General features: G+C 40.7%; 1 protein-coding gene across 1 annotated transcript; it reads right to left on the bottom strand.

The window, feature by feature from the left end:
- Positions 1-21,910: 21,910 nt before the first annotated feature.
- On the bottom strand, positions 21,911-24,585 carry LOC131407597 (Golgi-associated RAB2B interactor protein 3-like). Its single transcript, XM_058544372.1, is given in 4 exon segments — positions 21,911-22,020; positions 22,256-22,284; positions 23,420-23,564; positions 24,552-24,585. Coding segments are annotated over 4 exon segments (318 nt in total).
- Positions 24,586-27,149: the final 2,564 nt, after the last annotated feature.

The following is a 27,149-nucleotide window of genomic DNA, read 5'->3' as shown; positions in this document are numbered from 1 at the left end:
AACTACATTTACAGATTATGTCAAAAATCCAGATGACTTAAAATGAGGTCACGTGTATTGTAGTCTGTACCTTGCTTGCCCCATCAGCCTATAAACTCAAGAAGAGGTCAAAGTTAATCAAGAAGAGGTTGAAGTTAACATAACTCTAAATATACCCTCCTAGTCCCTACCTGCTTAAGCAGAACTTACCTGCCCCCAACACAAGTAATTTCTGGAAAGCCCCAAAAGGGAGTGTCACATGTGCCTACAACCCAGATGGTAGCTCTAGGCACTACGTGGTGTTCCATCACCTCCTGCTCCAGCTCCCACTTGCCGAAGTCATTGACTTCTTCTAAAACCACAGAAGGAACTTTACCAAGGCTTTTGGGAAGCCACCAAAGCTACCAGTTCTCAGAGTGCCAAAGGAATGCTGGGAGTAGTACAGAGGGGAGGAGAATGGTCTCCTCCCCAATTCTGTGCCACATCATTTCATCTGAGCCCCAAACAGCTCTGTCTGCATCCAGAATCTCCCAAAAATCTCTCTTCTTACCCCATGCTCAGAATCCTCACTAAGCCTTTCTTTCAATTTCTGATCTTCGCTTCTTAATTAGAGGGACTCAAATCCAATCTGAGGGGCTGAACAGGAAACAGACACTATCTCCATCCTCTCTATTCATTCATCCATCCATCCATCCACCCATCCATCCATCCATTTGATTAACATTGATTGAGGCCAACTTCACCTGACCCTCTTGTAGGCACTGAGTATAAAACATTAAATAAGACAATTAAGGTTGCGACTCTCACAGAGCTTGCATTCTAGAATGGGTAAGCAGAGAACAATCAAATCAATGAATTAATTAACAAGAAGCTATTAGCTAGTGATAATTGCCATGATGAAAATAAAACAATGTGATGTGATAGGGAGAGACTGGGCAGATACTTTGGATTAACTCAATATTTTTCAATCCTATCAAACCCAACAGGGGCTAGCCTGGTGGCACAGCAGTTAAATGCACGCGCTCCGCTTTGGCGGCCCAGGGTTCACATGTTCGGATCCTGGACACGCACCAACGCACCGCTTGTTAAGCCATGCTTTGGCGGCATCCCATATAAAGTAGAGGAAGGTGGGCACGGATGTTAGCCCAGGGCCGATCTTCCTCAAGGAAAAAAGGGGAGGATTGGCATCGGATGTTAGCTCAGAGCTAGTCCTCCTCACAAAAAAAAAAAAAGGAAAAAAAAAAACCCTAACAGCTTCTATTCATAACAAATATAACAGCATTTATGATTCTTTTTTTTTTTTTTTTGGTGAGGAAGATTAGCCCTGAGCTAACATCTGTCGCCAATCCTCCTCTTTTTGCTGAGGAAGATTGGCCCTGGGCTAACATCCGTGCCCATCTTCCTCCACTTTATATGCGACACCACCACAGCATGGCTTGACAAGTGGTGCGTCTGTGTGTGCCTGGGTTCCAAACCCCAGGCTGCCACAGCGGAGCGCACACACTTAACCGCTACGCCGTCAGACCGGCCCCAGCATTTATGATTCTAAAATGAAATTCATGGATGTACAATCTACCTCACACATTATATATATGTGTGTGTGTGTGTGTAAATATATTTATATACATTCCTAACGGTAATAAAGAGGAGAAATAAGAGGACATAATTTATAATAAAATATGCATTTCAATATGTAAATGATTGTGCATGACTATACTTGAAAACATAATGAGGCCATCAGATGTTTGCTTCCATACGCTGAGTCACCATGAACATAATAGCTACAAATGCCCACTGATTATAGGAGTGTTACAAGTGACTCAAATACCACCAATAGCATTGCCCTTGGTGACATGATTTATATAAATAAGGAAAGACTCTGGGTAATGCTTCAAACAAAACAAAGGATTATCTTTCATCAACTTACATGGTAATTGCATCCCCAGAAATTTCAATGGATGTTAAAACTAGGCAAAAACGACTTAGCCGGGCCGGCCCCGTGACTTAGCGGTTAAGTGCCCGAGCTCCACTACTGGCAGCCCAGGTTTGGATCCCGGGCGCGCACCGACGCACCGCTTCTCCGGCCATGCTGAGGCCGCATCCCACATACAGCAACTAGAAAGATGTGCAACTATGACATACAACTATCTGCTGGGGCTTTGGGGAAAAAAAAGGTGGGGGATTGGCGATGGATGTTAGCTCAGGGCTGGTCTTCCTCAGCAAAAAGAGGAGGATTGGCATGGATGTTAGCTCAGGGCTCATCTTCCTCACAAAAAACAAAAAACAAAACAAAACAAAAAAAACGACTTAGCCATTAGATATCTATGGGATTATGGAATGGGTTCTTGGTACAGATAACTATAAACAGGTTTTTCCCCTACATAACTGTCCTTTCAGACATCAAAGTCATGCAGTATATAGGGCAGTCCTTCATTGGGAGGACTCTATTGTACATTGCCAGACATTTGACATCCCTGCCATCCTCTCCCACCCCATCTCTAAATGCCAGGATTACCCCCAATCACTGTGACAAAGAGAGATGTCCCCACACATTTCCTAAACACCTCGTGGGGATTGGTGCCACTCCCATGGAGAACCACTGGAATAAGTGACTAGGGAAGATCTTGCTAAAGAGCTACTCTTTAAGATAAGAACTGAATGACAGAAAGGAGTACGCCATGGGGAAAAGGCAACCCAGGCAGAAGGAATACCTGGTCCACTCTAGCTACAGTAATAGAACAAGCTTGGAGGGTTCGAGGAGCAGAAAGACTCACAGGACTAGAATGTATTTAATGAGCAGTGTGGTGAAAGATGGCTTTGGAAAGGTGGACAGAGGTCAAACCACCTCTGCCTTACAGGCCAATGTAAAAATTTAGACTTTATTATTTGTGTGGCAAAGGCTTGTTATGGAGGGTTGTTAAGCAAAAGAAGGTCATTATTTAACTTTAGTTAGCCGCTGTGGCTATGGAGAATGGACTGAGAGGAGAGGCTGGGAGACTTTTTCAGGTGTTCAGGAAAAAGATGATGGTGGCTTGGCCTAGGATATTAGCAGCAGAGATGGAGAGAAATGGGTGGCTTCAAGAATAGGTATGGGGAAGAGTCAACAGGACTTGGTAATGGATTGGAATTGAGGGGTAGGAGAGAAGGAGTAATCAAGGATTACCACTGGTAATTTTGACATGAGCAACTGGGTGGTTGTTGGTGCCATTTCCTGTACTGGTAAATCTGAGGGAGGAATAGTGTTTGTTTATTTGCTTTAATGTGTGTCAAGAGTTCTTTTTTGGACATTTTCTGTTTGAGATGCCTATTAGACATTCAGATCGGCAAATAGGCAAATAGGCCATCTGGAGTTCAGGGGGAAAGAAAGGCTATAAGTCTGGGTGCCACTGGCACATAGGTAGTACTTAAAGCCAGCCTGATGAGAGTGCCTACGGAGAAGGTGTGCATGGAGCCCCAGCACAGGTCCTGTGGCACAACACCTCTTAGAAATGGAGTAGGAGAGGAGGGAGGAGTTAGGAGAAAAACCAGTACAGTCAAGTCATAGAAACCAAAGCTATGGAGGCAGAGACACATTTTGTAGAGCCTGAGGGTTTTACCATTTAGGAGGAATCTGCTTTGAGTTAAAAGATGCAAAATTATGGAAACAAAATTAGGTACAGAGTGAATACTTATTTAAAATGGAAAAAATTTGCCTCATAATAGTTTGTTTTTGTACATATTTTGGTTTCACATTGATTGTTCAGATGACTGTAGCTCCGTAATATAATGCTATAGTTTGAATAGAAAGAATTCATTTTTTCCCTAGCATTGTTGATTGAGTTTGTCTTATTATCATTATTAATAATTTACAAACATTTCTTTCAGCTTCACAAATCATAATTTGTGATGTTATGTACAAGTTTAGGATTGATGTTAAATTTGAAAACCCTCTAAGTTTGTTTCACACGCTATAGGATATTAGGACATTTTAAGTTTTCTTCTGCAGGAGGTCCCTTAAATGTTTTTTGAACTGACATCACTTATTAACCAGTTGTCATTGATGTCCTTCTTGTAGTGTCACATTAGAAGTTTTATGTCAGGGGCCAGCCCTATGGCCTGGTGGTTAAGTTTGGCGTGCTCTGCTTCGGCAGCCTGGGTTCACTTTCTGGGCACGGACCTACACCACTTGTCAAGCCATGCTGTGATGGTGACCCACGTACAAAATAGAGGAAGATTGGCACAGATGTTAGCTCAGGGCAAATCTTCCTCAGCACAAAAAAAAAAAGAAGAAGAAGAAGATGTTTTATGTCAATTTCATCAAATCAGTTTTTTATGTAAACTAGCAAGAAATTTAAATCTTTTCCCAATGTGCTTACATGATTCACTTGTCTTTATTAGTGAGATTTTCAAACAATTCACAAGTTTATTCATTACTTCTATTCAAAAATTATCTCTTCGGGCTGGCCAGGTGGCATAGCGGTTAAGGGCGCGCACTCCGCTGTGGCAGACAGGGGTTCGCAGGTTCGGATCCCAGGCATGCACGGACACACCACTTGTCAAGTCATGCGGTGGTGGCATCCCATATAAAGTAGAGGAAGATGGGCACGAGTGTTAGCCCAGGGCCAATCTTCCTCGGCAAAAAGAGGAGGATTGGCATCAGATGCTAGTTCAGAGTTAATCTTCCCTCCACACACACACACAAAAATATATCTCTTTCTCTTTACGTGTTACTTCTTTTGGTGTGATCTGTAAACTTTTTATTGCAATTTCCTGGTCAATATCAGAACAATTAATCTATCACTTCTATTTCACATTCCATTATCTTTTCTTCTGAATTTTCTCTCTATTATTTAATATATAAATTTAAAGTGACATAAGAAAGTATCCTTTATATAAGTCCAAATCAGAAGTCTATACTTTCTCACTTATTTTTCTGAAATATTCCAAAACATTTTTCCAAATTGCAATTAAAACGGCATAGTCTAGTTTCATCAACTTTTAAAATAAACTCTTTGCATCTAGTTGTATTGGCTTTCTCTTCTGACTTTGAAAAATATGTTTTAGAATCCTTGAAACACTGTCATATCCATATTGCAAGGCTTTGAACAGCTTTATAATGGGCAGATCATCCCATTACACTTAGACTTCTTAAAGAAAAATCCAAGTTGGCATGTTTGTTTAAAATGCTCCATATGTGACAGGAACCCAAAAAGGAAGATACAACTGTTGCAAAATGCCGAAGCAGTCAATAACTTCAGGTACTATCAAGGTAGTTTTTTCTCCACCAAAATTAAGAAAATTCCACATAATTAATGTTTTAAAAGAATGCTTGTGGTCCTTTGCTCTCACCTTTCCTAATAGTTGCGTGATAGTATGATTAGTCTTGAATACTGTTCAATGGAAGATTGCAATTGTTGAATGAAGTCACAAATAGATTGTTTTCAGTTAGTGAAAAGTAAAAACTGTTCACGGGTGTTTCTATTGTTAATGTAGAATATAATAGTCACCATCTAATCAGTGTTTTTCACATCCAATATAGACTCTAACTAACGGAGTAGTAACGGGTATCTGGTTTATGTATTTGATTCACTACTTAATGTTGTATAAGTCTTCAACTATTTTCATTAATCTTTAATGAGTTTTTAGATGTCACATTTGTTGTTTTATTTATTTATTTTTTTGGTGAGGAAGATTAGCCCTGAGCCAACATCTGTTGCCAATCCTCCTCTATTTTTTATTTTTATTTTTTTTTTTGCTGAGGAAGATTGGCCCTGAGCTAACATCTGTGCCCATCTTCCTGTACTTTATATGTGGGACGCCTACCACAGCATGGCTTGATGAGTGGTTCATAGGTCCATGCCCAGGATCTGAACCTGCTAACCCTGGACTGCCAAAGCAGAGTGCACAAACTTAACCACTACACCACCAGGCCAGCCCTTGTTCTTTTATTTTGATACTTTTCTAAGTCCTTATGTAAAAATAGCACAGAATTCAGCAATTAGTTCAGTGATTCCCACGAAATTAATTACCTTTATTTGAAGAACACAATTTTTTCACTATGACCTCTGAAACCATTTTTATTTAAAAATTTAATAGCTGCTGCTCTGCTTTGTGGCATTTCAAAATAATTCAGAATGTTTTTCCTGTTTATTTTTCAAGAAGTTGGTCTAGTGCATTTTTATTGGGCTTACATGTATTTCAAGTAAACATGGCTTCCTAGAGCTCTGTGGAAGGTATTTGACCTTTGAAACTTCTTAATATATTTGTCCAGTCCAAAAACCCATCTGATGTAATGTCTGTCTTGTTGAAAACAGTTTACAAACAAAATGATAAATGCAACCTCTAGTTTTACAATAGTCTAGAACATTTCTCATAATAGTTTGAACTTCTAAAAATATTTCTTAAATATATCTGTTTGAGAAGTATATATTTTTCCATGATCTGTTCTGGTTAATTCTCTGTAAATATTATTAGGTCAAAACCTGGAAAAAAGTGAACTCTTTCATTATTCAGTCTTGAATGAAATTATTGCTCCTAGTAACAGACCATAATGAAAGATCATGGCAATTATGAAAATTAATGAATTCATCAAAGTGAAGCACCGTCTGATCTTCTCACGTGTTCTATTGACTGTACAAAGTTTGTTTTCCTTTACTATGACATTCATCTTCCTTCTTCTGTTTTCTGTTTCCTGTTTAGATGTGTTTTGATTCTCATAATCTGTTTTATCTTCTGTTGGCTATCATGAATCTTTCTCTAATTTTCATGATTTTGAATACCAGAGCCTTTAGTTTCTGTTGTGATGTAATAAGAAATATTTTTGGCACTTTGAAGCTTTTATCTGTCTTCTTTCTTTCTTCCAGTTTATATTTTTGGCTTCCACAAGGATACCTTCTCCTCATCACAGTTGAATGATGAAATGATCATTAGTACAAAAAAATATCTAAAATTAAGGCTACACAAGAGGAATTAAAATGTGTTTTAGGGGGGCCGGCCCAGTGGCATGGTAGTTAAGTTCACGCACTCTGCTTCAGTGGCCCGGGGTTCACAGGTTCAGATCACAGGCACGGACCTATGTACCACTTATCAAGCCATGCTGTGGCAGGCATCCCACATATAAAGTAGAGGAAGATGGGCACAGATGTTAGCCCAGGGCCAATCTTCCTCAGCAAAAAGAGGAGGATTGGCAACAGATGTTAGCTCAGGGCTAATCTTCCTCACAAAAAAAGAAAAAAAAAATGTGTTTTAGGCCCAGCCCTGGTGGCCTGGTGGTTAAGTTTGGTGTGCTCTGCTTTGGCAGCCCAGGTTCCGTTCCCAGGCACAGACTACACCACTTGTCTATCAGTGGCCATGCTGTGGCAGCAGCTCACATACAAAATAGAGGGAGATTGGCAACAGATGTTAGCTCACGGTGAATGTTCTTCAGCAAAAAGGGGAAGGTTGGCAACAGTTAGCCTGGGGGAAATCTTCCTCAGAGAAAAAAAAAAAAATTCTGTTTTAAATTGCTGCTGCATTATATAGAGCAATGTAATTGTATAATCAAATGCTTTTTGTTCTGCATACATTGACTGATTGATGAAGAAGTATAGGAGTTTTGTGTCTGGAACACTGTTTTCTTCAGACTACCTCACTCTCTTTTTTCCAATTTTGGTGCCATTTCATCTGGAACCACCAAATTTCGAAGGACAAGATGTGATAAGTACACTAAAATGTAATGCAATATGTTGGGATACATAAAACATGCAACTTCACACAAGTATGTACTGACTGTTTGTAGTACTGTTTTGGTTTCTGCCCTACAAACACCGGAATTCTGATAAATCCTATTTCACAAGATTCCCATTTTTAAAAGCACAGTGCATTTTTTAATGTAGATGCTGCATGATCAAGTATATTCTTGATAGGAGAGGACTTCTAATTTGGTAAGTTGTCAATGAGAACAGAATTCTCATCCTTCCTAGTCTACAAGTCTGAAGATTGGAAGACTTTCACATGTTAGCTACTGGCTCTATATGTTTCAAGCATTGTTTTCCCTCACATCATATGTTCTTACAGAGCAAGGTGCCATAGGACATGTTAATGGCACAATCTGACCTCAAGCCCTGCACCTTCATGTCATAACTCTGGATGAGGTGGCATAGCGGGCTGAAAGAACATTCCTAGAACTCCTTCCATACTGGTACCAGTACACTGTTATGACTAAACCCAAACTCAATGTGTTTGCAACTCAACTTCCCTGAACCGGATACCAAATACAAAGAGAAATGTGACGCAGTGGGGAGCAGAGTGAAAAGAGACAGTCTTGACTGATTGCAGTGAAAATAATTTGCAAATTTTACAAAATTACATGACCCTGTGAACACATGGCTAGAACTGTTTGTAGGTCCTTGGGAGGAGCAGGTGCCAGGGAGGGGTCCTGTGGCCCATGCTTCATTCATTTCACAACAAATTTTTCTTTGCAAGATGATAAAGTGTTTTAAGAGGGAGGAAGTGTTTTCTGTGTCAAATGCTGCCAAGAAGTGTAATTAGATGAGAACTGACGTGCAACCCTTGGATTTGGCAAGTGGAGATCTTTGGTGACCTTGAGGATAGTCATTTCATTGGAAAGGACAGAAGCCATATTAGAATGGATTAAGGAGAGAATGGGAGGTATGGAAGGTGAAACAAAACTACCATAAGTTTGGCGTGATCTTTCTGTCCTGATACAGAAAGATTTCCAGGATACATTTGTCAGCAAAAGGTAGAGAATAGCATGTACACTATAGTACTGTTTCTGTATGCTTTGATACTTACATCTCTCCAAGTACACACAAGATCCTCCAGCAAGAGGAACTGGCCTTTGGAATTTTTGAAGCATGTGAATGTATTATCTACTTAAAATATTTTTTTTTTTTTAAAGAAATGCTGCTCTGATGGGAAGCAGTGAAGTGGCTGGAAGCTAGAGGGGCACACAGGGTGAAGACAGGGGTGTTTAAGGTTGGGATCTGTTAGGGTAGGTGTGTATTCTCACCCGTAGAGAGAAAGAGAATAATAATGTAGAAGAGAAGGGCTACTTGTAGGAGCCAAATGCCTGAGGTGAGAGGAGAGCCACCCCACTCTCCCTAGGAAGAGCTGGCTGTTGAAAAGTTTATTCTCACCTTGATGAGGGAGATCACTACCTTGACTAACTGTCTAACTGTCTAACAGGGCAGGGTGGGGGCTTGATTAGCATTGGATAAGGATCATGATAAGATAGTTTAGGATCTGTGGACACAGGGAAGGAAAGTGGAGAAGGTATAGCTACAGGCAAGTTGGCAGATTTGGTTAAAGGAAGAGGTTTAAAGAATCGCTCCCAAGTGATTAACTCTATATTCTTCTATTTTCCTGGTAAAGTTTGAAGAAAGGTCATCAGTTAAGAGTGAGGGGTGGTATGGTGTGCAGGAGGTCTGAAAAGGGGAGAAAGGGAGAAACTATCACTTTGGAGAGTAAACAAGAGAACACAGTGGGGAAGGATGTCAGGAATGTAAGCAGCTGACCTGGTGTCCCCCTAGCCTCTCAGCTAAAACGCAGTCCCGTTGAAGGTAACTAACCTCCCAGATGCAACTTGCCCTTCCCCACAGAAAACACTTTATAGCCATTTTCACTCCCAAAGCAATTTTGCAGCCACCAGAAGTAGAGTTTCTCAAAATGTCTCTATGTCAACACAAGTTTTTTACTTTCCATTTTAGGACTTACAAGCCACTGGAAAAGTTGTTCCAGATCAGAAGGTAGCTGGCCCCAAAAGTAAATTCAGGTTTCTACACCTTCTAACATGGAGAATCACTCAAAACTTTGAAATTACAATGTTTTCTGGCTTCTAGTTTTCTCCTCAAGGTTTTGAAGATCTTAAGGCCAAGTTTTAATCAGAGGTCAATGAGTGATGAGCTTCCCCTCCCCCAGAGTCTCTACAAAGACAGGGGAATGTCTACTGTCATTGTTCAGGTTGCCTCTTTTTTTGTGACTTGTGTAGCCCTGACACATGGAAAGAACTCAATAAATAATAGGTGCCATATAATACATATAATCCCTTATTCACTTTCAAATATCTTAGCACTAAAGAAGACAAAAGGACTCAGTGCACGGAACACACTTGAGACACTGGGGACTCCTAGAACTATTTGGAAAGAATTTGAGTTTCCTCAGAGATGGAGTTTAGAGAAATGCTTTGGAAATATTATTTTGACCCTAGTTCCCACTCAACGTGAGGCTAGTGAGGAATAGGGAGCAGAGATCCCAGGTCAGTTTTATAAAGTGCTTAATATGTCATGTTCATTCAATATGGAACAAAATGAGGCAATCAGAAGTTCTAAAGGGCTCTTTAAGGACAAGAGGGTGAGGTCTAAGCCTCATCATATTAAACGATGAAGACATGCTAAACACTGGCCTAAAATCGGGGCATGATTTAAATAGTCACATCTAATAAATTGAACCATGCCATTCAAAAGATAATTGGGAGATTTATAAAACAAATTAATTCACAGTGTACTACAAGCATGGCATCAAGGAAGGGGATACACATTTCAAGTTGTGTGATAAATGCCTTCTGTTCTCAGTCTTCTCTGTATCTCTGGGAGTGTATGAGTAATTTCATTTGCAGATAAGTGTTCGAGTCTACATTCCAAGCCCTGAATGCTTTGGCCATGTCTAGCCCTGTTCTGGGGATGCTTTGATTATTGCTTATTGCTAAGAACAAATCTCCTTTAATGCTACTAAACAGAAAATAACTAAAAAAAAAATAGCACAAAACAAAACCAAAGTTACTAATTCTGCTAAAGCTACAAAACCAAATCCATTCAATTGTTTCTGAATATTTGGAGAACATTTTGGAGTTTGATATTGCGTATTAATTTTATCATGGTTTGTGTGTACAAGAGGTTAGAGCAAATCAGTTAATTTTTTTAAAGTCTGAGGTTCAAATAAAATAATGTTTTCAATTACTTATTCACAAGTAATGTTGACAATGCAGGACTATGAATGATGGAATTGTTACTGAAGCAGGCTAATTTTGCCTGCCACACAGTATGCCAATCACTGAGATGACGAGTTTTGCAGCAGAGAAAGGGTTATTCACCAGGCAGCCAAGCGAGGAGACGGAAGAACAAACTTCAAATCCACCTCCCCGAAAATGGGGATCAGGGATATTTATGGGATAAAGGGGGAGGGTGGTCTGAAGTGTGGAGATAAATGATTGGAGGTAAGGAGAAGTGAGGTAATTGATGATATTAATTAAGCTTCATGGCTTTTCATAGGGCACATGTTCACGAAATGGTGGTGCTAGCATGATCTGAGGGTGAAGTTTTCGCCCCCCGACGTCAAAGGGTCACCTATCAGCATTTGCGCAGGCCCAGTTGATGGGTTGGTGGTCTCAATTGGCCTGAACTGGACAAAGGATCCACTCTCAGTTCCTGAAAAACAACTTAAGCACCTATTACCATGGTGACCCAAGCATCAGAGATGTTATCTATAAGGAACCTAGTAGAACTCTGATAATATATTGCTTATCTACATGACTTTTAAGAATAATCATTAATAGCTATCTGACCACCAGTTTCACAGATTTCCCCTGTTCTGGTAATCTTTGGCATACCATAAGTCACCTCTGGGAGTAGATACTTTCTGGTTTGAGATGTCTTAACGTAAAAGTACAGGTATAGACCATTAAATACACATTTCAGCTTTCATTTAACTGTTTAGTGTCATTCAGTTATATTAAAGTTTATTCATTTGTTTAAGAATTTATGATACTCTACTGCACAGAAAGTATTAGGTGAGCCACTATGGGTGATAATAGAGGTAATTAAGACTAAATCTAGGGTCCAAGATGATACTTACCATCCACTCAGTACCGTGCCCAGTCTTAAAACAAATAGGTAAATCTATAGTTAGTCTCTGTTTAAAGTTAAAGGCAGTCCTACCTTTCATTCATTATAAAGTTGAAAATGGGAAAGGATTTACACTCCCCTTCAGGACAAGGTATGACCCAGCAGGAAGATGAGTCCTTACACCTATTAAAAACAGAAAAGAGGATTTTCCTCTGACATGCCAACTATGCTGGCCGATTGGCTTTCAGAAATCAAATCTTTCTTTCTCTGTTTATGATTGTCACCTAGGATTTTTTATATTTAGTGAAAAGGCTGTTTCTTCTTCAGACTTAGACATATTTTTGCCCTATATCTCTCTTATGCATGTATAAAAAGGAAAACATAAGTGAAAAAAAATTGGTTACAGTACTTTTAAAGCAATGCAACTTTGTCACAATTGCCACCTGGCTGACAGCAATTGTAAGATCACTTGATTTCAGAGACAGCAAAATGGGAACAACTATAACAGTAAGCACCCATGTACCCACCACCCTACTTAGATACAGACCAATTTCGCACACTGTTGTGACATCTTGTGCGTACCTCCCTGTCACGTTTCCCTTGTTCCCACCCTACAGCCAGCTCTTGTCCTAAATTTTGAGTTTATCATTCCTTTGTTTCCTCTCCAGTTTTACCAAATATGTACCCTAAACAACACATTGTTTGTTCTTGTTTGTAACTTGGTTGATCACTGGAACTATATCACACGTGTTCCTTTATGACTTGCTTTTCTACTCAACCTTAGCTGAAATTCATCCACGATAATGCGTATGGCTGCTATTCATTTTCATTACCATATAGTGTCTCACTGCCTGCCTATTCCAATATTTATCAGTTTTTCTCAGGTCCTGCTGTGAGTCCAGCCATGACTAAAGCTAATTTTGTTTTATTGAAGCTGAGAGAGGTGGGGCTAATTGTGGCCAAAGCCAAATCATCATCATTATTTCTATCATAATTATTACCAATTAACAACAAAAGTATGAGGGATTAGTTGGAATGTTAAGAAAAGTTTGGAAGCTATTTAATAGGACCAGTGAGGAATCATGAATAAAAGAAAGCACCCTTGAGAAAAATTATAAAGGTAGAATCTTTACAAGTGGTAATTTTTTGGATTTTGGAAGTGAGAAAAAGAGAGGGTCAAAAATAAAAGAATGTGGGGGCCGGCCCGGTGGCGCAAGCGGTTAAGTGCGCGCGCTCCGCTGCGGCGGCCCGGGGTTCGCTGGTTCGGATCCCGGGCGCGCACCGATGCACTGCTTGGTAAGCCATGCTGTGGCGGCGTCCCATATAAAGTGGAGGAAGATAGGCACCGATGTTAGCCCAGGGCCGTCTTCCTCAGCAAAAAAAGAGGAGGATTGGCGGATGTTAGCTCAGGGCTGATCTCCTCACAAAAAAAAAAAAAAAAAAATAAAAGAATGTGGACCAGCCGGGTGGCGTAGTGGTTGAGTTCACGTGCTCTGCTTCCGCAGCCCAGGGTTCACAGGTTGGGATCCTGGGCGTGGACCTGAGCACTGCTCATCAAGCCATGCTGTGGCAGGCGTCCCACATATAAAGCAGAGGAGGATAGGCACGGATGTTAGCCCAGGGCCAATCTTCCTCAGCAAAAAGAGGAGGATTGGCAACAGATGTTAGCTCAGGGTTAATCATCCTCACCAAAAAAAAAAAAAAAAAAGAAAAAGAAAGAATGGTGGAGTCATGAATTGAAATAGAAAAGCCGGAAGCTAGAACTGATAAACTGTGTTGCGTCTGCAGTAGAGGTGGAATATCCAGGTCAGGAAATAGGTTGAGGATAAAGGAGTAATTTTAAGTAGAACCTTTGAAAAAGTGATCATTAAAATTTGAAACTGTGCCAAAAGTAGAAGGCTCAGAACATAGTCTTGGGAAATGCCAACATGTCACAGCAGCTCTTTCTCAGCAGAACGGGACCCAAGTCTCCAAAGTTTCCCTCAAGTGTTTCTGGGAGTTCTTGAGAACTTATATTTTCCCCATTCTGTGCACTCCCTCTTTGCTGGGCACCATTGCCACTTCTATCTCACTCAGGTGGTTCTGCCACCGCTGCTGGGCAATATGCTGTTTCTCTGGGACCTGTCCCTGGTATAGTGCCCAAACTGCAACATTTGATGGGGATGTGGGAGTGAACGCCTAGCTGCCTGTTATGGACTGAGTTGTGCCCCCTACAATTCATATATTGAAGTCCTAACCCCTAGTACTTCAGAATGTGACTGTATTTGGAGATAGGGCCTTTAAAGAGGTAATTAAGGTAAAAGGAAATCATATGGGAGGACCTTAATCCAATATGACTGGTGTCCTCATAAGAAGAGGAAATTTGGACACAGATATGTACAGAAGGAAGATCATGTGAAGACAGAGGGAGAAATCAGCAATCTGTAAGTCAAGGAGATCGGCCTCAGAAGAAACCAATCCTGCCAACACCTTGATCTTGGACTTCTAGCCTCTAGAATTCTGAGAAAATAAATTTCTCTTGTGTAAGTCACCTAGTCTGTGGTACTTTGTTATGACAGCCTGAGCAAACTAATACACTCCCTTTTGGAGCTGGCCTATATTAGAATGGAACCAGATCGGTAGGCTTTCCTAGTAATAGATGCCACACTACACTTCGGGTCGCTTATTGCTACAGACTACAAAGGCTTGTTACTCCAAAGTCAGATGTGTCATGTGTGGATTCTCAGGAGACTGAGAATACACAGCCCCTCATACACAGAAACGGCTTATGGGTCTATCCTATAAGATCCTCAGATATGCTTCAGCATGTCTAACTTTAAATAATAGTCTCAAGCTGCAATTACATTTACTGGATGGGAAAAGGAGCTTGTGATAGGAAAAAGTAATTAGAAACAGGAGAAATGAAAAGATATAACTCACAGCAATTGAGTGTTAATATCTATTGTTAACTATGCAAGAACATTTACATATGTTATTTTATTAATGTACTTATTCATTCAAAAATATTTATTGAGAGCCAGCCCTGATGGCCTAGTGGTTAAAGTTTGATGCGTTCAGCTTTGGCGTATGTATTGGGGCTTTGGGGAGGAAAAAAAAAAAAGGAGGATTGGCAAGAGATGTTAGCTCAGGGCGAATGTTTCCCAGCAAAAAAAAAAATGTATTGAGTGCCTAGAATGTGCTAGCTACTATGCAAGGAGCTAGGGCTGCAATGTTGAACAAGAAAGACAAATCCCTGCTCTTAGGGAAACTTCCAGTCTAAAAGGAGACATGGAGAACAAAACAGATAATTACAATATCGTGTGATGAAAATTCTAATGGAAGAATTATAGCATGCTGTGAAAAGACGGAAGAAGGATTATGTAGTAGTCTGCTAGGGGTGCCATAACAAAATACCTCAGACCAAGTGGCTTAAGCAACAGAAATTTATTTTCTCACACAGTTCTGGAGGCTGGAAGTCCAAGATCAAAGCAGGCAGGGTTGGTTCTCTTAAGGCCTCTGTCCTTGGCTTACACATGGCCGCCTTCTCACTGTGTCCTCACATGGCTTTTTCTCTGTGTGCATCCCTGGTGTCTCTTCCTCTTCTTCTAAGGACATTAGTCCTATTGCATTAGGGCCCTACTCTTATGACCTCATTTAACCTTAATTACCTCCTCAAAGGCCCTATCTCCAAATAGAGTCACATTGAGGGTTAGGGCTCAGACATCTGATTTTTGGAAGAACACAATTCAGTCCAAAACAGATTAGCTTTTCAGAAAGAAGTCTCGCTCAAAGTAAGATCTAAAGTTTGCACGGAAGCAGCCAGGTAAAGAATGTGAGAGAAGCATGCTTCAGACTGCAGGTAAAGCATGGTCGGAGACCTGGGGACAAGAGAGACTATGGCACATTAGGAAACTAAAGGTGGTTTCCAGATGACTTTAGAGAGGTAAGTAGACAACTTGGAAGGCCTTGGAAATCAGGATAGAATTGGGACTTTATCTTAGGGCAATAGGAAGCCAGTGGAATGCTGTAAGCAGGAGAGTGGCATAATCAAATTTGCATTGATCACTTTGGCTATCCTGTGGATAGTGAACTGAAAAGCGGCAACGCTGGAGCTAGGAAGACAAGTTAGGAGGCTGTTATAATGAAATAGGCAAGATGGTAGTGAGAAATGGAGAGAAGTATACAGAATTGAGAAATCCTCACGATGTAGCATTGGCAGGACTTGCTAATGGACTGGGAAATGAGGAGTAAGCTGAGGATGATGCTTAGGTTTCTGAATTGAGCAAATGGATGGGAAGTTGGCGCCATGCCTTGAGATAGAGAGCAAAGAAGCAGATCATCAGGGGGAGGGGAGGATGGTTAGCTCACTTTTCAATATTGAGTTTTAGACGTGTAAGTCATGCAAGGAAAGATGTTCACAGCCTTATCGGCTAGCTATTTTAATCCCTGTTTTAGAGATGAGATTAAAAAAACAAAACAAAACAAGTTTCAAGAGGTTGAGTGAAGTGGGATCCACACCCAGGTTTATCTGACTCCAAGGGCTGTGCTTTTTCTACTGTCATCTACAGAATTTTACCCAAAACTCTAAGAGTCAGATATAATTCAGAATTCAGAATTTTCTGGATTTTAGAAAGCTAATATGGTGCCTATACTCTATATTATAGAATAGGGAATGGGGCAGTATCTCATAATAAATATTCACAATAATAAATCTTCAGTGAATAATGTGACTATAATACTAAGTAGGATAAAGATGGTCTATGAATAGTCTAATGACAGTTCAGGATAGGTTGTGCCACCAAATGACTAACATAAAAACTTTCAGTTTTCAGGGTGTACTGGATTTTGGAATTGTGGATAAAAGTGTACCTTCTAGGATAACACAGTGTCATGGAAGTCAAAGGAACAGAGTTTCAAGAAGAAAGTGGTGGTCACTAGTGTCAAATGTTACTGAGAGATGAACAAGAATTGAAGAAAAGTCGTTAGACTTGGCGATCGCGAAGTTAATAGTGATATCTTGAGGAGCATATCCCTTACTAATATAAAATAATGGGAGCACAAGTCAACTTTTATGGAGTTAAAAGAGTAAAACAAACTACATACCGATAGAATGGTTAAAATGAAAAAGACAAAAAATACAAAGTATTGACAACAATTTAGAGCAAGTGGAATTTTCATTCACTGCTGGTGGTAGTATAAAGTGGCATAAACAGTTTGGAAAACTGGCAATATCTACTAAAACTGAACATTTGCATAGCATGTGACCCAGCAATTCTAGTCCTAGTCATATGCTCAGCAAAAATGCATGCATATGTGCTCCAAAAAACGTGTATAAGAACGTTCATATTAGCTTTGTTTTGGAGTAGTGGTGGGTTCATGGGTGTGCATTATATTGTAAATAAATTAGTTACAAAGAAATAAAAGTGCCATGCATGGACCACTGATGACAGTTTGTCATGAGCCAAGAATTATAATTAATTTAAATCTGTGCACTGAGGTTCATAAGAAAAGGGGAGAGGTATAAGTTGTTAATGAGAATCGTCCCTGAAGATGCACTACTCCTTCCACGCACAGTGATGACAGAAGTAAAGGAAGAGGTAGAAGGGTACTTGAGGGGCGACCTTGAGACGGAAGCCTGGTGACGAGATGTGCATGGAGAGAGAGGCTGGGATCCCGCTATGAATCTGCCCTGCCAAGCCTGGACTGCCCTCCTCTAGATTTCTTTTGCAAACTTTTATCTTGCTTAAGCCATTTTTATTTTGAGATGTCCTGTTATATGTAGGAAAATGCAACTCATAACTAATAAATTTCTATTAAATTCTCCATTTGATTTAATCTAGTCAAGGTTGGTTTCTGCTATTTGCAACAAAAAGAGTTGCAAATCAACTAAAGCAGATGGCACAAGATTCATGGTTATAAAGTCAAAATTTGCTATTCTGTATTTTACTTACTTTAAGGCTTATTGAAACTGAATATGTGAAGAAAGTATATTTAATATTTTATCTATATCTAATAATTTTAAAAGACAGTATAATCAATGATTAAAAATAGAGTAGAAGAGTGAACAACTGGCCAAATCTCTTCCGCAAGTAAACGTCATGAAAAAAAAATGAAGAGTCAGGGGGCCGGCCCCATGGTGTAGTGGTTCAAGTTCCACGTGCTCTGCTTTGGTGGCCCAGGTTCACAGGTTTGGGGGTTCAGATTCCGGGCACAGACCTACACCACTCGTCAAGCCGTGCTGTGGCAGCAGCCCACATACAAAGTAGAGGAGGATTGGCACAGATGTTAGCTCAGGGCTAATCTTTGTCAGCAGAAAAAAAAAAAAAAGAATAAGAGTCAGGATTTATCTAGATTAAAAGTAAATTAAGAGAATTAAGAGACATAGCAATCACATACAAGATGTGAACTTTGATTGGGTGTTGACTTGCTCCAATTTTGGCAATTTGGGGACAGTTGGGGAAATTTGACTATAGTATAGGTTGATGTTAAAGAATTAGTGTTAATTTTGTTATATACAACTAAGGTATTATAGTAAAGTGGGAAAATGCTCTTATTTTTTAGAGATGAATACTAAAGTAATTATAAGTAAAATATTATTTATAATTTACTTAAAAATTTTTAGCAAACAAATAGATGGAGAAAATATGGCAAAATGTTAATAACTACTAAATACAGGGTAGTACTACTAATAATAATAACTACCTAATACCATATACTAAATTAGATATATGGATGTTCATTATACTGTTATACTTTTTGATACATTTGGAATTTTTAATAATAAGAGGTATAAAATGCATCTATGGAAAAAAGGCTTTGTTTATAAAATTACAAAATAAACTTTCTGTAAAATGCAGCCGACAATTATAATTTAATCAAGTGACAGATCTGCTCTGCGATAATTGAAGATTCAAGAGATTTCTGTAAATTATTTCAGTGTTACGACCGAAAATCCTCCAATTGGTCTTTGCCCAATTGGTCTTTGCCCAATTACTTTGCTTTCTGCTCCCAAAACCTGAACTGGAAAAGAAGAATGCCATGAACATGGCAGTCAAGCCATGGAAGAGTCAATCAGAGTCCTGCAGATTTTAGAACTGGCAAGGAGAACTCAGCGTGGAATAACCTAAGTGTTTGGCCAAAGCTGAAGTCTGGCCAGTCTCCATGTATGCTGTGAAAACGTTTTGGCCACAGTCCTGATGTCCTCACATCTGAGGTTGCATCATTCTTCCCACAGTTGCTTCTGGACCGAATGTCAACAGCATATGATGTAAACACGTCAGGGTAGAGAGTATAAGGTGTCTGTCAGATTTCTTTCTTCTCTCTTTCTTGCTTGTTTGCTCCGTTTCTTGCTTGCTAGGCCTTTCTTTTCTTTTCTTTTCTTTTTTTCTTTTCTTTCTTCCTTCCTTCCTCCCTCCCTTTCCCTTCCTTTTCTTTCCCCACTTCTCTCTTTCTCTCTCTCGCTCCCTCCCTCCCTTCCTTCCTCCTTCCCTCCTTTCCTCCCTTCCTTCCGTCCTTCCTTCCTGCCTGCCTGCCTTCCTTCCTTCTCCTCCTCCTTCCTTCTTTGTTTTTCTCTGTTTGTTTTGGAACCATGTGCCTACATAGTTCCAAGAGAGATACCCCTCAGGAGTTTTTCAGTTCCCTGAAGAGTGGAGATGCTATAAAGATTTGTGAAAAAGACCATCTCAGAAGTAAAGAGTATGGTGCAAGTGAGAAGTAGAAGATTCAATTAGTGGTAAAATTCTTTCTTTTTTCTGTGCTACTTTGCTATGACTCCTCCCTTCTCTGAAGCCTTCACATGGCTTCCCAGGACTGTCAATCAGAGGTCTCCTGTGCTAGTGTTGCTTAAGTGGGGCAGCAAAGAGTATGGAACACAGAGGGACTGATTAGATTAATAATGGATTTAAAAGCTTGGCAACTGTAGAAAATACTTGTTAAAAGGAGGCTGGAGGCAAATCTCTCCTAGAAAACTTAAGGAAGAACAGTCTCTCAACTTCTGCCTCAGGACTTCAATCATTTCTTCCCTACCATTCAGTTTCTAAGTATCCTCTCATATACATTTATTTAAGAGTAATCAAACCCTATCATCTTCCAATATCTCACATTTCCTTGATCCCTTCCCAATATATGATCACTGTTTGAAATAAAGTCCAGATGGACTAGCATTTTGCATCAAAGTGTCAGAGCAAGAGGTAGAGCTGGAAATTTGAGGTCTGTGTAATTGGGAATGGTGAATATAACGGCTGAAGAGGATTTGTCTCAGTGTTCTGAAATGCCTGAAAGAAAATATAAGTGAAAAGGGCTTCCCTCGTGCCTGATCCAGCACAGATCAATAGGTAAGTTATTTTTTATAGGTGGAAATAAGGCAGCCCTGCTGGTACACCAGCACATATGTGGTTCAAGGACATTTGGGATTCTGGAGAGCTCTCTTCTCCCTCATTTGAGAAACACTAACCTAATACAAACTTGGTTGAATCATTGCCTTTCTGCCTTTATTTGACTGAGTTTTCCCAGGTGTCAGCTTACTGGATAAGAAACTTGCCCTGAAATTCTACTTTCCTTGGCCTTCCCTCTGTTGAACTTTGTTGAATAGAATGCCTGACTCCTGCCTAACTTGGCTCTCTTCATCCTGGCTTATGCTGAAGCAACTGGACAGCTTGGCTCAGAGTCCAAGGAGTTAGAGGCTGCAACCTCATGGCTACCCTCCCCCTCCCTCACATGGCCTGTTCCTGCCCAGTCTGGTTTGTGAATAGTTCTTGGCAAATACCCTGGAGGAGAATAGAGCCACTAACAATAGCAACTCCCTTTTTAACTTGAATCTCTTGGTACTCAGGACCGCGAATTTAGGAAAACCCCAAAATAACCTATGTAATTATAGTGGGTTACCCTAACAGTCTATTTCTGCTGTTACCAACATTTGATGTCACTCCAACAGATATTTAGCTGCTTGTAGTGGAAAGAGTACTGGGCTTATAGCCAGACAAACCTAGATTCAAGACCTAGCTTGGCTGTTTGCTAATTTTATGACATTGGGCAGGTTACTAATTTGAGCCTGTTGGAATTGAATGAGCAAATGCACGTGTAAGTGCTTGGAAACATGCAAAGTGTTACACAAAGTTAAACCATTGCTATTGGGAAATGAGGATAATTTGAAAATTTCAGGAAAAGGAGAAATTTAAATGTTCAAGAAGCACTCGAATCAACTTGAAGCAAGATGGTGCTTACCTTCTGTTCAACACCGTGCGAAGTCTTACAAACGAACAACTAAAACTATAGTTAGTTTCCTTTTAAAGTTAAAGGCAATCTCCCCTTTTGTGCATGATGTAGTTGGAAATGGGGAAGGATTTGGCGGTTTCTTACATATCAAGTAATGATGCAGCAGGAATGTGAGTTCTCATACTAGCAAGTATAGGAAAGAGGGTTATCCACTTACGTGCTAACTATGCTGGTTTTCTCTGAAGTTAAGCCATCGTTTTTGTCACTTAAATTTTAATTTTGTATATAGTTAAAGAGGTTGGTTCTTCAGACTTAGACATATTTTTGTCCTATATCACTCTTGTGTGTACATGAAAAAGGAAGCGTAGTGAAAGAAATTGGTTAAAGGTTTTCCAAGGCAATACAACTACACAACTGCCACCTGGCTGACAGTGATTGTAAGATCACCTGATCTCAGAGATGGTAAAATAGGGAAAATGACCAGAGTGAGCACCCATGTGCCCACCACCCTGCTTAGAGCAGAACAGTTCCCTGTACTGTTGTGATCCTTTGTGCATACCTGCCCACCACATCTGGAAGTACCCTCCAAGGACATGCATGAAGCACACACCACAACCCCTTTAACACACACTGAGGACATGGTGGTGGTTCTGCCATGAACAGGCTGGCTCCTCTTCCTCCTGGGCCCTTGCTGGCTGCTCTTGACATTCTTGTGTTGATTTTTCTTGGGCCTGCAGACTTGGTTGCTGCCATGTGCCCAGCACTGCTGTTGCTGCCCCTGCTGCTACCGCTCCTGAGGCTTCTCCTGCTACTGCCCCTTTGGTAGGCCCTGTAGGTTTCATGACTACAGAAGATAGTGTGTTTGGGATGCATTCACTGGACAGTCCACAAACACAGCAGGTGTGGGAGGCACCTTGGACTCACTTTCCCACAGCATAATCAAAGAAGGGGGCCCTAGACACCTCAGGGACCATGTGAAGGTTCCTGATGCTCACCTTATCCTGATCCCCTTCTCCATGGAGGTCCTGTGCTGAGGGGGAGAGAAACAACAGAGGTAGAGAAGACAGGAGACCAGAAGGGTCTGCTCCCCCCTCTTCCTGTAACTGAGCACACCAAAGGCTTATAACTAGACACTTTTGAGGTCATCAGTCCAAGCTCCCACTTGATGCAGGAATCCCCCTACAGCACCTCTGTCAAATGATCTTTCTAGTTTTAGTTGAACTGTTCCAGAACTAGGGAGAGCACTGTTACAATACCTCACTTACCTTTATTTTCTACACTTGTGCTAGTATTTCTGGGGGATTGCGGAGTCAACGGTATGCATATTTCACATTTTGACAGCAGGGGACAGATTGTGCACGTGTTCACACACTCATGTTATAGTGATTTATACAAACTCAGGGCACGGCAGTCATGGGAAGACAGATTACAGTTCAAACAAAGGAAGAAGTCTCTAGTCGTTAAAAATAGAGCACAACAGATCACTGTGCTTTGATTGGGGCAGTAAGCGATCAAGAAGAGATTGAACTATCATGATGCTGTAGATGGGTATGAGATTAGAGCAGCTAATATTTAAGGAATATCTGAAATTGAGCCTTGTGCTGTACTCTGGAGAAGCACAGGAACTTCTCTCATGTGGCAAGTCCCTCATGGTGGCCCATTTAGGCTTGGATTCTTTTACATGGAATGTATTTTCCAGGTGAGCCACAGAAAGCACTAGAAGCGTTGCAGTTTTTAAATGTTCTTCCAAAGCCCTCGGGCCCCATCTTGTTGAGTCACAGCAGAGACTTACTGCTAAGCTCTTCTTGTCTCTGATTCAATAGTAGTCATGTCCACTGTGTCCCCAACTGGGATGGCCTGGGGATTTCTGTAACCCTCCACTGATGGTCTCAGGAGACAAATGGAGTTTTCCCTATAAGCAAAGAAGTCTTCCATGTGTCTGAAGGAATAAAAAACCTACAAGTAGAAAAAATAGCCTTGGGCTGGCCCCATGGCGTAGCGCTTAAGTGCGTGGGCTCCACTGCTGGTGGCCTGGGTTCGGATCCCGGGCGGGCACCAATGCACCACTTGTCAGGCCATGCTTTGGCAGCATCCCATATAAAGTGGAGGAAGATGGGCACGGATGTTAGCCCAGGGCCAGTCTTCCTCATCAAAAAGAGGAGGATTGGCATGGATGTTAGCTCAGGGCTGGTATTCCTCACAAAAAAAAAAAAAAAAAAGAAAGAAAGAAAAAACAGCCAGTGGCAAGTTTCAGGCATAGCCACTGTTTCCCAAACTTCAAGGGAAGCAGCTTGGATTGCTCTAAAGTTTTCATAGGCCTGTGACCACCTCCTTTGATGACCTAGGCATGTTCAGCACATTCTTGATAGCCTGTGGCTGGTTGGGCCAACAGCAGACAGCAAGTGGCAGAGAATAGGGCTGGCGGATACAATGTCCATGTTATCATTTAGACGTGGTTGTGTACATCCATCACGTCTCTTCTTTTGCTGATCTGGATAAATTTACTCTCAAACATTAGTCTGTGCTTGAATATATCATACTCTCCTTCCTTGTCCAGCTGTCGTTGAAGTTCCCCTTAGAGGTATTAAACCTGCCCACTGCACAGCTAACCACTACGGACTGAGTAGTGCAGTGACATGGATTCACTAGCCACGGTTATGGTTTATCAAGAAAGTTCTGCCTCTGGATTTTACCCCCTTGAAGGGGTCTGTAATAGTTTTCTTTGCCATATAACAAATTACCATAAACTTAATGGCTTAAAACAACACACATTTACTATCTCACAATTTCCATGGGTCAGGAGTCTGTGCATGACTTTGATGGGTCCTGTGCTTAGAATCTCACAAAGCTGCAATCAAGGTAGAGGCATACCTCAGCTATATTGCGGGTTCAGTTCCAGACCACTGCAATAAAGCCAATATCACAATAAAGCAAGTCACACAAATTTTTAGGTTTCCTAGTGCATATAAATGCTGTATTTACACTATACTGTAGACTATTGAGTGTGCAACAGCATTATGTCTAAAAAAAAATGTACATACCTTAATTTAAATATACTTTATGGCTAAAAATTGCTAATCATCATCTGAGCCTTCAGCAAGTCATAATCTTCTTGTTGGTGGCTGCTGACTGATCAGGTGGTGGTTGCTGAAGGTTGGGGTGGCTGTGGCAATTTTTAAAAATAAGACAACAATGATGTTTGTCTCATCAATTGACTCTTCCTTTCATTAACAATTTCTCTATAGCATGCGATGCTGTTTGATAGCATTTTACCCGCAGTACAACTTCTTTCAAAATTGGATTCAATTCCCTCAAATCCGGCCACTGCTTTATCAACTAAGTTTATGTAATATTCTAAATCCTTTGCTGTCATTTCCACAATCTTCACAGCATCTTCACCAGGAGTGGATTCCACCTCACGAAACCACTTTCTTTGCTCATCCATAAGAAAGCACTCCTCATCTGTTAAAGTTGTATCAGGAGATTGCAGCAATTCAGTCACATCCTCAGGCTTCACTTTTAATTCTAGTTCTCTTGCTGTTTCCACCAATCTACAGTTACTTCCTCCAGTGAAGTCATCAACCCTTAACGTCATCCATGAGGATTGGAATCAACTTCTTCCAAACTCCCATTAATGTTGATATTTTGACCTCTTCCCATGAATCACAAATGTTCTTAATGACATCTAAAATGGTGAATCCTTTCCAGAAGGATTTCAATTTACTTTGCCCAGATCCATCAGAGGAATCGCTATCTACGGCAGCTATAGCCTTACAAAATGTATTTCTTCAATAACAGGACTTGAAAGTTGAAATTACTCCTTGATCCTTGGGCTGCAGAATGGATGTTGTGTTAGCAGGCAGGAAAACAACATTAATCTCGTTGTACATCTCCATCAGAGCTCTTGGGTGACCAGGTGCATTGTCAATGAGCAGTAATATTTTGAAAGGAATCATTTTTTCTGATCAGTAGGTCTCAACAGCAGGCTTAAAATATTTAGTAAACCATGTTGTAAACAGATGTGCTGTCATCCAGGCTTTGTTGTTCCATTTATAGAGCACAAGCAGAGTAGGTTTAGCATAACTCTTAAGGGCCCTAGGATTTTCAGAATGGTAAGTGAGCATTGGCTTCAACTTATAGTCACCAGCTGCATTAGCTCCTAACAAGAGAGTCAGCCTGTCCTTTGAAGCTTTGAAGCCAGACACAGACTTCACCTCTCTAGCTATGAAAGTCCTAGACAGCATCATCTTCCAATATAATGCATTTTCGTCTACAGTGAAAATCTGTTGTTTAGTGTAGCTTCCTTCATTAATTATCTTAGCTAGATCTTCTGGATAACTTGCCACAGCTTCTACATCAGCACTTGCTGATTCAACTAGCACTTTTATGTTATGGAGATGGCTTCTTTCCTTAAACCTCATGAACCAACTTCTGCTAGCTCCAAACTTTTCTTCTGCAATTTCGTTACCTCTATCAGCCTTCATAGAATTGAAGAGAGTTAGGGCCTTGCTCTGGATTAGGCTTTGGCTTAAGGGAATGTTGTGGCTGGTTTGATCTTCTATCCAGACCACTAAAACTTTCTCCATATCAGCAAAAACACTGTTTCGCTTTCTTATCATTCATGTGTTTACTGGAGTAGCACTTCTAATTTCCTTTAAGAACTTTTCCTTTGCATTGCAACTTGGCAAAGTGTGTAGTACAAGGGCCTAGCTTTCAGCCTATCTCAGCTTTTGACATGCCTTCCTCACTGAGCTTAATCATTTCCAGCTTTTGATTTAAAGTAAGAGATGTGTGATTCTTCCTTTCACTTGAGCACTTAGAGGCCAATGTAGGGTTATTATGTTTTGTTTTTTTTTTTTTTGAGGAAGATCAGCCCTGAGCTAACATCTGTGCTAACCCTCCTCTTTTTGCTGAGGAAGACCGGCTCTGAGCTAACATCTATTGCCAATCCTCCTCCTTTTTTTCCCCCAAAGCCCCAGTAGATAGTTGTATGTCATAGCTGCACATCCTTCTAGTTGCTGTATGCGGGATGCGGCCTCAGCATGGCCCGAGAAGCGGCGTCAGTGCGCCCCAGGATCCAAACCCAGGCTGCCAGTAGCGGAGCGCCAGCACTTAACTGCTAAGCTACGGGGCCGGCCCTGTAGGGTTATTAATTGGCCTAATTTCAATATTACTGTGTCTCAGGGAATAGGGAGGCCCAAGGAGAGCGAGAGACAGGGAACAGCCAGTCGGCGGAGCAGTCAGAACACCCACCACATTTATTAAGTTCACCATCCTATATGGGCATGGTTCGTTGTGCTCCAAACCAATTAGAGTAGTAATATCAAAGATCACTGATCACAAATCACCATAAGAAATATAATAATAATAAAAAGGTTTGAAATATTGTGAGAATTACCAAAATGTGACAGACACAAAGTGAGCAAATGCTGTTGGAAAAATGGCACCAATAGACTTGCTCCATGCAGGGTTGCCACAAACCTTCCATTTGTAAAAAAAATCATTATCTGCAAAGCACAATAAAGTGAAGTGCAATAAAATAAAGTATGTCTGTATAGGCCAGGGCTGAGGTCTCACCTGAACCTTGGGGTCTTCTTCCAAGCTCACACTGCTTCTAAAAGAATTCATCTCCTTGAAGCTGTAGAACTCACGATGTCTCTATCACAGCTCCCTGTTACCTTCACAATTATTTTTTATTGTCAGTGAATCCTTGACAGAAAGAATCTAGCATAGTGGTTTAGCACATAATTGTTAAATGAATCAAGTATTATATTTGGCTATTTATGACCCATATTATTTTCTTTATTAGTTTGTCAGCAAGTTGAGGGCAAAGCCCTGAATCACTGATGTTTGTCCCCTTCCAGAGGGGGTCTAGTCCAGGGCACGATTTAGCAGTGCTCAAATCTAATTTCTCAAAAAAATTAATCAGGCACAAGAATGAAGGCGGGAACGAGAGAGCAAGAGAGGGTACAGCAAATCAGAGTGAATTTGAGAAAAGTCACGCTGGAAAAAAATGGGAGAGGTGACTAGCAGTAGTCCGCTATTTAAGTTCCAACAAGGCTGCACCTCCTCACGCAATGTCAAAGGAGACAAAAAGCTGAAGATATCCCTCTCGCGAGAGGAAAGATAGCCCGCGAGAAAGTGTACGTTAGTCCGTGC

Source organism: Diceros bicornis, chromosome 6, assembly GCF_020826845.1.
Source record: "Diceros bicornis minor isolate mBicDic1 chromosome 6, mDicBic1.mat.cur, whole genome shotgun sequence".
Taxonomy (NCBI): Eukaryota; Metazoa; Chordata; class Mammalia; order Perissodactyla; family Rhinocerotidae; genus Diceros; species Diceros bicornis.
Note: the sequence above shows the minus strand (reverse complement) of the source record. Positions and strands in the feature narration are given on the sequence as shown.